This window comes from Anser cygnoides, chromosome 3 (assembly GCF_040182565.1).
Source record: "Anser cygnoides isolate HZ-2024a breed goose chromosome 3, Taihu_goose_T2T_genome, whole genome shotgun sequence".
Lineage (NCBI taxonomy): Eukaryota > Metazoa > Chordata > Aves > Anseriformes > Anatidae > Anser > Anser cygnoides.
In genome coordinates this window covers 86,838,751-86,852,065 of record NC_089875.1, presented here as the reverse complement: position 1 = coordinate 86,852,065, position 13,315 = coordinate 86,838,751, and the positions used below count along the sequence as shown (strand labels likewise).

The 13,315-nt window shown below is 37.1% G+C and overlaps 1 protein-coding gene across 1 annotated transcript in view; it reads left to right on the top strand.

The window, feature by feature from the left end:
* BCKDHB (branched chain keto acid dehydrogenase E1 subunit beta) overlaps positions 1-13,315 on the top strand; it is a 125,641-nt gene that overhangs the window by 25,618 nt on the left and 86,708 nt on the right. The window contains exons 6-7 of the mRNA XM_066994621.1: positions 1,398-1,506; positions 9,108-9,205. Of these exons, the coding sequence (XP_066850722.1) occupies positions 1,398-1,506; positions 9,108-9,205 (207 nt within the window). The remainder of the gene's footprint in view (positions 1-1,397; positions 1,507-9,107; positions 9,206-13,315) is intronic.

Sequence of the window (13,315 nt, the reverse complement as noted above, 5' to 3'; positions counted from 1 at the left end):
CTCTGAATTTCTACTGCCGAGTTCTAAATTTATAATAAAAATTTAGTCCATAGATGTGTGTCTTATTACTATGTGAACTGGTGCTTTTGACATCATTCTCTGTATTGGTGGTGACTGAGCTTTCAAATAGATTTCATTTCCACACTCTGACTTAATTTCACAAATGAATACAGTAAATAAAGTCCCTCCTAAAAATGATCCTGAAGGAGCTGTGCTGGTGACATCCGTAAGTCTGACAATTTTCCACATCAAATGTTTTTTTTGGAGTATAAAAAGATTGCTTCTCCCTTGCTTAGAAAAATCACTTATCAACTTAATTTGAGGCGATAGCTGATTTGGGTTGTGTTTTGACTCTTCTGTGTTATATTTATATCATTAAATGTTCTTACTCTCAAAGTTTTTTAAAGCCTTGCAAACTCTTTGTTAGGTGCTAAGTTAACATAACTGTAGTTACGTGTTGTGTGTGCGTGTTGTTTTTTTTCTAATGCTTTCAGTCAGAGGTTGCCACTTCTTACTTCACAGCTATAAAACGTTCACTAGTAGTCTTGGCCCTGCCTGCACCAGCTTTTAGAGATCTGAGATGTAGTTTAGCTGGCCCTTCTGATTCGAGGGAGTTGAGCTCTCTTGACTTTTATTTTCATTTAAACTGACATTTTGGTGATTTTCTGATCGTTATTATAATCAACATTTTCTTAGATCATTCATAATTAACTCTTCTGCTGGAAAAACAATTACGTTTTTTCCTTTCAAGTATTCAGATTACATCTAGAGGACTTGCTTACAGTTTTGTTTGTTTGACAGTAGTTTCAGTGTTTATTTATTTATTTATTTTTGGAGGGGCCTCCAGAAAGATCAAATTTCAGGCTTCCACCATAAGTAAAGGAAATCAACTTTAAAATGCTAACTCCTTTTCAAGTCTTCAAAATTTACTGGACCAAGTCTGAAGACCTTCCCAGACCGTTCCAAGGAACCTTTACCTAAACAACTTCAGATCACTCAGCTGATTTTTTTTTTCTTGTCATCCACCCACATTAAAATACTAGTTCTGTAAAAATAATAGTTTTTTTGAATCTTTCTTCTGTTCCTTCAACCTCAAAATGCTATTGTTGATATGTTAGTTCTACCTTATCTGAGGGGAATAAATTAGTATTTAAATCATTGTGTAGAGGGGAACTATTCAAGCCTCATTAATAAATGAAATAAAATTGAAAACTTGCAGTGTTGTGTTAGTAAGGTAGTACTGATGTTAATGTACTTTGTAACAACTGTGCAATAGTTGCATAATTTTATTTAAAGCAAGTAATTACTTTATTTTTTTTTTGACATTCAGTGTAATACTGAGGAAGCTTGTAGGAGACTTGTACTTTAAATAAACTCTTTTAAAAATATTTTTGCAGGTTGTTATTCCAAGGAGTCCTCTTCAGGCCAAAGGACTACTGCTTTCATGCATAGAGGACAAAAATCCATGCATATTCTTTGAACCTAAAATACTTTACAGAGCTGCAGGTAAAGATTTATATTGCTGTGATTTCCACTAAAGCAACACTTATATTTTGCACATGTATTTCCATAGTCACAGCTAAATTGATAATGTAGCAAAAATCTTTATTTGCACTTGTTTTGCCTTTAGCTGTGTTTGGGGGGTTGTGTTTTGAGAGGAAGTATGAAAATCGGGTAAGAATTTCTAAGTTTGAATACAAGGATGAATATTTAGTCTGATTTATATTTAGTGAACTTTGGAAGTAGAATGCTTTGTACAGTCTTGTGTTTAAAAAAAGGGAGAAATAGAACTAAAAGGCATTATCCCATATCAAATTGAGTTGTGGAAATATAAACAAGACCAAGTCCATTTAAGTATGGGAGATGTGTAGGCATTGAACAGTGAGCATTTAATAGTTAAAGAAACTAAACCATAATTCTTCCAAGGGCAAACTTAATGTTGTTAGCATGTTGATTTATGGATTTGCTTGAAGGCTTTTTTTAATGGAACAGGACAATATACGTTTCACAAAAGTTAAGCTGCTTTTGTTTTCGTGACTCTAGATATTAAAATAAATGGCCAGATTTGTGTTTATTTTTCCAAAATAGCTAAACATCATCACCATTATTACAAAGTTAGAACTTCTTTGAAGTGCTTCATTTCTAAACGTCTAGAAAATCTGCCCCTTAACTTCTTATGTTATTTGGAAGGAAGTGTGATTGCTGTTACTTTTTTCCTTTGTTTCAGTCATGCGATCTTTTTGGTTGAATGAGGTTTTATTCATTATACGTATCATTATGCATAACATATAAGAACAATTTGAAGATAATAGTGCATACGTTTATTGTAACGGTACACTTGTTATTTCCTTGGGACTGGAGAAGCTGTACTGACAACAGAGTGTAGAGTTAAAAAAAAAAAAATAAATTTGCAAGTGGAGATAGGCAGTGTCTGCGTGAGCAACTAATGAAATAGAACCCAAGCCTTCATTTACTTTCATCCTTCCTAATGTCATATAGTTTTGTATATCAACTGTTCTTAAATCTTTCAGTACAATTTATAAATTAAGTCTCTGAGTGGACTGAAGTTGGGTGAAAGACCAAATGTTCATACTTTTCTTTGGACCTTCTAACAAGACTTTTCCATTAGTGCATTCAATTTGTTAGGAAGTTTATCCTCTTTCTAAAGAAGAAAACCAAAGAAAAAGAAGGGAAGGAGTTAAAAAAACAGGCATTAAAGCCACAGAAAAAGAGCAGAGTAACTTGGGAGCAAATACAATATTTGCTGGGGAGACTGCTGCTTTGCTTTTATGCTTTCGAAACAGAACTTGGATTCCAGTTAGCAATGTATTTTTAAAAGTGTGACTATTTTTAGAGTGACGTGATGAGCCCGAAGGGTGTCACATTAAGATCAGTGTGTTTTGAAAGCTTAGAGTAATTCAGCAATAAATGTCTCTGACTCTTTGTTTAGATGTTGTTTGTACAATGAACTCAAGTATTAGAGTCCAGTTAAACAAACAAACAAACAAAAAAGAATTCATCTTCAAACATCCCTGCTGTTCTTTGGTTTTGGTATTTAGAAGTCACAATCACAGACTGCAGAGTTAATAAAATATTTGCTTTCATAGTGAAATGAATGAATTGCATCAAAAATATCACACAGCTATTGAGAATATATTGAGGTTTTTATGTATGAAGGGTTGACCTATAAAACAGTTGCTGGGTCTTCTAGTGAACATAAATGACTCAAGTGATTGAAATCTTGAGTAAAGATGTGCTAGACTAGCAGTTAGTGTGGTTTATATGCTGGTCAATAACCAACTATAGCATTGCTGCAAGATGATCTTAGTAATATCTGGAAGGTGTTGATTTTCCTCTATATTCTCATGGCCTGTTTTTCAGAGACATTACCTATATTTTTGTCTTAAGATTTCTAAGAACTTCAGTTTAATGATCTAGGCTGAAATTTATAGTACTTTTGTGCTACCATGTGACAGTTACAATTGTGACTAGCTTCTATTCTTTCACTTTAAGACAATTTGTGATAGTTTTTGTATTTGTACGACATAAAGCAGGACTATTTTATTATGTGGAAGGGTTTTGATATTGTGTTCCTTCCCTCCTGCCCCTTCTACCCCTGCCCCCAAACCTTTCCTTCTGGCATCATCAACTCATTGTCCTGGTGGTTGAGCTGTTGTTGTAGGTTGGATCAGCATGAACCAGAGGAAAACAGTAGTGTCTGGGAGTTTGTCCTAGAAAATTAACTTCTTATAGTATTCCTTCCTGTTCTGCTGGCCATGGTCAGGGTTTCTTTTAATTCCACTACAGAAATGAATTGGCTTGATTAATTCGAAATGGACCAGGGTTTTCTTGATTTGGTCCAGATGCAGCAGCAGTAAAACACAAGCCTGATAAACAAGAACAGGATAATGGTGGAAGGAAGGATTTTAAAAATGCAACTGTCTTCTGTTTTGAGTAGATTTTTTTATTGATATTCCATGTCACTGTGTTCTTTCTAGTTAGAGAAAATGAATTCAGAATCGTGTTCACAGAGTTAGCTTTATCTACCTGTGTATTTCTTGTCTCTTTCTATTATTGTCTCGAAATACTACAGGGTCTTCCCAAAGCTGGGAACATACAAACATTCCAAAACAAGGAAGACAAAAATATATTAGATGTGCTCTGTTGCTTTATTAATCTTTTTTTTTTTTTTTTTTTAAGTTATTGACTTTTACAGGAAACTTCCACTTTATTGATATGCTTTCAGCAGAAAGGGTATAAATATTATAATATGCCCCACTCAAGACTGGGACTTCATTGTTTCAGTGACTAGAGATTATCATATACAGAGAAAAATCATTTTATTTCCATAATGATGGTTAAGATATTGAATAATGAATAATTTTTTCTAGCGTCCTGTGAGTAGACATACTTGCTGCAGAGGACTTCATGACCAATGTTACATTGGGTTTGTAGGGGTTTCGTTAGAAAAAAATAGGGTGTCAGGGGATAACATGAAGTAGTATTTGCTACCTGTACAATTAATGTAGATATTTAAGCTTTACCATTCTAGTCTAATGGATTTTTTCTCTCCCTATGAGGCCTCTAAATAGCTATAGATGATATTTTGCTTAATATCTTTGACATTTCAGCTGAAAATAGGCTGTAAGGTTGGGTAGTCTTTAAAACACAAGGTACCTATTCTTGTTCACATCTGTGGAAGTTACTAATGGTTTGTTTAAAAATAAATCAACAAAGCAAAATTATACTATTTGCTTCTGCCCCCAAGTATTGTTGCTGTTGTTGAAATTTGCTGTTGGATGCTAGTGCTGGAATATAAGAACACATATCTAGCTTAGGACGTGTAAAATGAAGTTGCTTTCTGAGCAGTGTGCCAGGTCATTTGGCTTCTTACAGAAGTTCTTGTGCAGAACCAAGCTTGTGAGTTTGCATTTGATGCATACTTTATCCAGTGAGCTATAACAGCCCACCAATTGCTGTCAAACTCTGTTTTCAGGTCCACTTAGAATGTGCAGTTTGGGGGTTGTTGATAACAAAGCTTTTTTTTTTTTTTTTTTTTTTTTCCCAAGATTCAAGTGTATATTTTTATAACAGTAAAGACATTCTACAAAAATAAATACTCTTTAAGTGTTATGAAACATATGTCTCATCTCCAAGGTAAAGCAGAGTTGTAGCACAAAATATTTCACTGTGACTATCACATTGGCGTTGTGAATGAATATTATCAAAGACACTTCAAAATATTTTTTGGAATAATGGACTTAGCTGGATGTCTTCCTCAATGAACACAGATTTGTTTGTTCTTATATTTTGTGTGCTTATTCAGACATGAGGTAAAACTAATCATGTTTACAAAATAATCATTCATTTCTATATGAGTATTTGCTATCCAAACATGGCTTTGCCCACAGAAGATACAAGAATAGGCCTGAAGTCTTCAACTTAATCAGCCCTGGAACATCTTGATGTTCCCAGCATCTGAGAAGCAGCAGTACCACGAGCTGAAGGCTAAATGTTGGTCCTAAGTTTAAGCAAGCTTAGGTCTGAAATTGAAAATCCCTCTAAGAAAATCTCAGAAGCCATTTTGTAAATGCCTACTTAGGAGCTTCTGTATACTTGCAGGTTTGTTTTATTCACCCTGGGCCCTGTAAAAGACCTGTTAATGCCAGTCCTGGCGCTGATCATCTTGCTTGCTCCCTCGCTGCTGTCCCGCTGCCAGTAGCTGATTTTGGGGGGACACACCATTCCCACCCCAGTGGCTGGGGCCAAGACCCCCACTATCTCCAGTAGCAGACCCTGTGGAGCAGGGGCACCTGCAGCCCCTCTCTGGCTTCTGTCCCTGGCCCAGTGTCTTGCCCGCTCACCTGTTTTACGCGTATCTGGCCCCTGTTATATTCCTTTCTGTTTAGTCCCATCTTGTTCCTCCCCAGTCCCCTTCCTGTGCACATTCCCTCTCCGGCTGGCAGAGTTCCACCCACCCTGCTCCAATGTCCTGGGCCTTCAGGCTTGCAAGCTCCCAGTGTGTTTGTAGTTTCTTGGTAGCCCATCAGTTGGTGTGGCTGACCAGCTTAGTTTCTGATCTGTTAAAGTTTGAGTCTCTGTGCATTTTGCTTATGGCTTCCCCCATTTCTATATCATCCTATTGAACAAGGTCCTCCATCAGATACACTTACAGAAATAAACATTGCCCCATTCCCCATAGCCTTATCAGTAAATGGCTGGGCAGCCTTGGTTCCTGTGGCTGCCTCCCTTATCCTTCGTTGGCCAGATTTATGTCTGTGGGTATTCGCGCATAGAACAAGAAAAAAGGGGAAGCCACGTCCTTTTGCAATGCAAAGGTCCTTATCCAGACACCCTTTCAGGGTGTCCTTCCACGTATCCTTACAGCAGTCATCAGAAGCTTTTGCGTATATTCATGTGTCTTGTATAAATTTAGAAAGCAGCAAGGAGATGCGAGCCTTTCTGAGAAAAAGTCCAGAGTTAAATACAAAAGTACACATACTGAGAGAATTCTGTTGCTGGTTAAATTATGAGATTATAATGTTACTGGAAGTGCCATGGTGACATCCCCCTAAATGTCAGAGATGCGAAGAAAATACCTGGATTAAAAAAAGGAAAAGGAGGCTTTGATTTATAAAAAGTAGTTAACAACCTGTGCAGTGTCAAGAGCACATAATCATTACGAACCAAAGGAGAAGATGAGTCACCTTGACATTATCAGGTTTAGACATCTTGTGGAGAACCTACTCTGATGTTTTTTGACCTTTTCAGTTTCATTTAATTGTACTATATGTGACATTGGTGGTGTAGAAATAAATATGACTTGCATCGGTGGTTGTTATAGAGACAAGACAGGTAAGATGAGAGAACACATGTTTTCCTTCTGTTGTTCAGACTGCTCTTTTAGAGGGAGCAACAGATGGTGCAGCCTCTTAAAATTAACTAGTGATGGCCCTCTTTCTCTGATTACAACTTTGTTATTTGCTTTATTTGAAATCTGCTTTTTAAATATTTGATTTAAAATATTTTTATGTTCAATAATAGATGAGTAGGCTGCTTTGTATACAGACATCATTGTGTTTTGGTTAATTAGTAGGGAAGAAAATGCACAGAATAATTTCAGTGCTATTTTTCATCACTGTTAGTGGAGGGAGGAGTTTTGTAAAGGCAGGAGCTGAGCTCATTGAAAGGATTTTTTTTTTCAGAATGGTTTAGCTATAATAAGAAATTAGTTAATTTTTGTAATTGTATGTTACATTTAATTTCCCTAAATGGATAAAACCATTACACAGAGAAGGAGCTGTTTTTGTATGACTTGCACATTCTAGGTCTTCCACTGGTGAATCCAACTCCCCTCCAGACCTTCATATTCGTGTCAGTTGCCTGGGTTTCCATGTGAAGGTCCTGTGGTATCTTTGTAGGGTTCTTGTTCTCCAGGTTTTGTGACAATCCCATGAAAAAGACAGTTATGTTATGCAAATTGGTTTCATTATATTTCAAAATCTTGCCTGTTTTTTGCCTGAGGGTTTTATGCCGTGCAAAATCTGGAGCAGCTTGGTCTGCTTTGCTGTCGACCAGTGATGTGCAGTGAGCAAGGGCTGGCTGTGCCTTTCCTGTCTGTCTTTCCCCACTACAGATTATTGTCCCCATTTGTTATTCAAAGGAATTGTTATAGGAAGGCACAGATCATTTAATACGTTCAGAATAATTGTCAGCAAATACGTGCGATTTTTGTGCTATGTTAAAAACCACTGTTTAAAACTGATTTTTTTTCTTGGCTGAATGGAAACATTATGAATTACATGAAAGAAGGTTCCTATTCTGTTATTAGTAATAATGGTCTAATTGATATCTATGCCTGCTCCGTGCCTGTTCAGGTAAAGTGAGATATCCCTAATGTAAACATAAGAAAAAAAACATTTTACTCAGGGTAAAACATAGGAACAGGTTGCCAAGAGAGGTTGTGGAGTCTTCTAACCATGGAAATACTGAAAACCTGACTCACCATGGCCATGAGCAACTGGTTCTCAGTGACCTTGCTGTGAGCAGAGAGCTTGGCCTAAGTGAACCCCAGAACTTGCTTCCTACCTCAACCATCCTGTGATTCCGTGACATTTGTAGTGCTTGTTTGCCATCTCTGGAGAAAAAATAATAAATGCTGTAATTGTAATTTAGAAAACTATTCACCACTTGATTTATTAAAAACTTTTGTCCTAATATGTAAGCCAGGAAAGAACTGAAGTCATTTTACTTGTATTGGATCTGCTATACCAATTAGGGAAAATACAAGATGCTTAATTTTTCCTGCTGGAGTCGCTCAGTAGGATTCTTTATCATAACTTCAAGAAGCAACTTAGGTCATCATCGATTCTAAATACTAAAAACTGACCTAAGATATTTCCATCTGACAACTATTAAATGGATCTTAAGTTGAGTGGAACCACCTTCAGCAGTGGTCAGGAAAGGCATGATGCCTAGTTGTTTTCTAGTTACTCTAATTGTGATATATTTTTGGTCAACTAATAACATTTTCTTCAAAACAAAAATATTTGAGTCACTTAAAGCTGCTATAATCACAAGTTCCCGGTGGCAGTCTTTGTGTAGGTTCTGAAAATTGTATTTTCTACCACTTTAACATGAAATTGTGGAGCTTCATTCTTGGTAATATCAGGAGAGCAGACAAATTTTTTTTCTCGTCTGAGTATTAAGGTATGATTTCAAGGCTCTGATGCTTGTTTCACTGCATCAATTGCAGTCCGTGCTTGGGATTTTAATCAATTATAGCAGTGTCCATCTGCAAATCTGATGCTAATATCTTTGACTTGGGAAACAGCTGGATTTATTACTACAGTAGAGTATCTGTGTATCTTTTTGGTGTACTACACAAGATAAGTGAAACATTACACTGAATGCTTTCAAGTGTACAATATAAATAAAAATATTTTTAATTACAGCTAAACATTTGAAATAAGAGATAATAATGTGATTTTGGTCTACTGTTTTAAATGGTATTACTATTTAAAAAATAGTGTATGTTTCTATGGCATAATACTGAATAGTAAAGGAATCTAATGCTTATTTTTTTCCCTTTGCTTTTATTTATTCAGTGGAACAAGTTCCCGTGGAGCCCTACAACATTCCACTGTCTCAAGCTGAGGTACTACAGCAGGGCAGTGATGTGACAATGGTTGCTTGGGGCACTCAGGTCAGTAAGGTTCCTCCGAGCTGTTTGTCATCCACCAAAGCTTAGGTTAAGGGTTAGGGGCTGTTTAAACAGCATTGTATTCGGACTCAGGTGCCAGACGATAAACTATGTGCATCTTCCATTGCTATAGGCTTGAATAAATGATTCCCTTTGTTTCTACTTACATGAAACCTGCTTTTTAATGAGTGAGTTTTTACTCATTTTTGGTTGAAGGTGACTCTGGAAATATGGAAGAGTTACCTCTACTGCAGGTTAATGATTTATCTACAATTATGCAAGTTACATGTTTAAGAATGTGGCAGTGGGATATGACTGAGGAAAGAAAAGGACAGTTGAAAGTAGTATGCTGGAAAAAAACATGGATTTTTACTGCAAGATTTAAAAAGTAGTGTAATCAGTCTGGGGTTGCCTTCATGCATAGAGTTAAAAAAAAAAATATAGGTAATTTCAAATTTTTAATGCTAATAGGGGCAGTTTTGCTTCTGACAGTTCATTTTCAAAGCTGTTCAAGAATATGATTCACCTCCCCCCGCTCCAATTAAGATGTGCAAATATTGACAAAAAAAGGTTTAAAAAAAGAGAGAAAGCCAAAAAATCAAAACAAACAATGAAAACAATAAAACAACAAAATACACATTCTTGTTCAAGGACTGTAGAAAACAAATTTTAGTCAACATTGGAATTACCAGAAAAATCTTTTTATTGTCTTTAACCTGTAATTTAGAAAATGGCTATTTTCCTGGCTTATTTATGTCTGGGAAACTGTCAGAGGAGGGAGTGTTATAACACTTAATATCACAATAGCGTTAATCTGTGGGGTTGTCTTTTTGTTTTTTGCTCTTTCTTTGAAATTTGTAGTCTTCATTGATTTTCTGTGATGGATCAAGTAGTCAGAGGACAGGGAAACTCCTTTATATCTGTGGTTATTTCTACTAATCTTTGATACTTTGCACTGGTATTAAATTATAGACTCCTTCAATATCTTTACTTGTATTTATTTCTCTAGCAGAAACCAGTTTCTACTTTTTTCCTTGCTCTCTTTTGAAAGTATATGCTCGTTTTTCCTAGATACTTCATGCTCCATTTGGATGAAATCTTAGTGTTTGTCATAGTCCCCAAAACTGTAATGATAAATAACCATAAAGATGTTACGCTTTGAAGGTCACTTAAGTAATGGCTTGAAAGCTATCTATAGTTATTAATGTCCTGAGTTTACCCAGTAGAATGGAGAAGGCTCAGAATGACGTACTTTCAAAATACGATGTGCTTTGGAGCTTGCAAAATATAAGCCAAGTGTTTAGACAGGCAGTTCTTTTGATGTGAATAGTAATAGGACAGATGTGCAGCCCTAATCCAAATTTAGGATCTGACCAAACCATGTCTGTGGCCAAATGTTGCAGCATGGGGGAGTGCTACTTAGTGCTCCTGCCTCTATTCAGGAATTGTTGGGCAGAAGTATGAGCATGTACATCACATGGAAGGTGTGTACTGTGCTGGTTTACACAACTGTTGAGCATACCTCTATACAGATGCTTATCCCATAAACAGAAAATCCAGCATGTTTTGGACGTGTCAGACTTCTGCAGGTCAAATATGTTCAGTAAGTTTGTGCTGAGGGTGTTTGCAGGCTCTGTGCATAAACTTGGAACTTGATTGTCACATATGCAGTAGGTCCAACAAATCCAGAGCTCATTTTCAATAAGCAGAAAGTGATTGCACACACACAGTGGTTACTTCTTATATGATTCTTGCATGCTAAGTAGTTGCTTGGCAGCTGCTGCTCTGGCGCGGTTATCTTTTGCTTGCTTTCCTGAGTAGTACTAAAGGAGGTCAGTAAAGGCTTTTAGTTCCTCTCCAGTTGTGCCCTGTGTTTTACGGTCATTAACTAATCCTTATCCCCTGTGAACTAGGTAAACATTTTCGCTTATGTATCGTAGAAACGGCAAAAACATCCTTCCCATCATGGGTCAGGTTGAAAAATCGCAAACCTTGTACAGTCACTGATGTATTACAAATCTAAACCAAAGCACTGCAGGCTAATTCTTTTTACTGTTATAATACTTGTATTGTGATTTATCTTTAAAATCATAGAATCATTAAGGTTAGAAAAGACCTCCAAGATCATCTGGTCCAACCGTCCCCCAACCACCAATATTACCCACTAAACCATGTCCCTAAGTGCCCCAAATAGTCCTTTGGTGTTCATATTTGTGTCATGTAGATTCATGTTCAAATCCTTAATCAGCTTGTTTTACCATAGATTTCTATTCCATGTGAAATTTAATGCTGCCCTTTGATCCCCAGGCAGCTGACACCATCTTGCCATGTCCATATTGTTACATGCTGTTGCCTTCCAGACCAAGGTGACCTCATCCAAACTGCTTGTCGGGGATGGTCCTTGGCTTCCCACCACTGAACTGGGCCTAGCAGTTGCTCGAGGGAGCTCAGCTACCTCAGTCCAAACCTGTGTTAGGAAGCGTTCCAACCCTCTGACAATAAGGACAATATCAGAATCTATTGATAATGCCATATCAGGAAACTCTGTTTTAGCTTCTTACAAGCAAATACTTCTCAATTAGATATTTCTGGAGAATAATCTGAGCTGTTATCAGGGTGCTTATGTTTAGTGCTGGAGCATTTGCTTGCTTGTGCTTGTTTCAATGCTTACAACGCATTTTGCTTTAAAAAAAAAGTTGTATAACATCATACATATAACAATTTTAAATGCATACAGTATTGCTTGCTTTTTTGTTCATGTTATAACATACTTTATGAAAAGGATGCTAATAGACATGGGCTGTTTTACATCTCTTTTAAGAAGCTCATACATGTGCTGCTAAATAGACCCCTTGGCTGGTGGATAGTGAATGATTTGTATTCTAATTCGGTGCAAACCTCCTGCTTAGAAGGGAATTATTTTTTGTTGTGGTGAAACTTTAATTATAATAATTAGATAATGTGACATTTGGAATGTTGGTATTAAATTGTGTTGGAAGACCAATGAGTGGTCGTATGGTCATATTAGTGCCGGTACGCTTTGTCGATAGGGGGTCAGGACTAGATATTTATGGGTAATTTTTATTTATGTGGTATTTGCTATCTTTCCTAACTGTTCATAAGATAATGCTTTTGAAAGGAGATGATCATTTGGTAATCTATTGCACTTCCAGTAGGTGGTAGTAAATGCAGTTACTAGGACTATTTTTGTATGTAATGCTTTTTGCAGGATTTCATGTGACTGCTGTGTTAAAATACATCATTCTGATATTTGGATTTTTTAGTTGTAGTTCTCAGAAAAGCTTATCCTAAAACCCAATCAGACTACAACTATAAAATAGTAAGGTCTGATACTGTTAACTGAAATACTTTTCTAGAAAGTAACAATTTTGTTTTCAGTGATCCTTCATTGAAGTTTTTTTTTTTTTGAAGTAGTGCTAAAATACTGCAAATAATGTAAGTAGTAAATTAGAATATTGAACTGAGTATCACAGAATCACAAAATCATCTAGGTTGGAAGAGACCTCCAAGATCATCTAGTCCAACCTCTGACCTAACACTAACAAGTCCTCCACTAAACCATATCACTAAGCTCTACATCTAAACGTCTTTTAAAGACCTCCAGGGATGGTGACTCAACCGCTTCCCTGGGCAGCCCATTCCAATGCCTAACGACCCTTTTGGTTAAGAAGTCTTCACCAGCTTCGTTGCCCTTCTCTGGACTCGCTCGAGCACCTCCATGTCCTTCTTGTAGCGAGGGGCCCAAAACTGAACACAGTACTCGAGGTGCGGCCTCACCAGAGCCGAGTAAAGGGGACAGTCACTTCCCTAGACCTGCTGGCCACGCTGCTTCTTATACAAGCCAGGATGCTGTTGGCCTTCTTGGCCACCTGAGCACACTGCTGGCTCATATTCAGCCAACTATCAACCAATACTCCCAGGTCCTTCTCTGCCAGGCAGCTTTGCAACCACTCATCTCCCAGCCTGTAGCTCTGCTTGGGGTTGTTGTGCCCCAGGTGCAGGACCCGGCACTTAGCCTTGTTGAACCTCGTACAGTTGGCCTTAGCCCATCGGTCCAGCCTATCCATATCCTCCTGCAGAGCCTTCCCACCC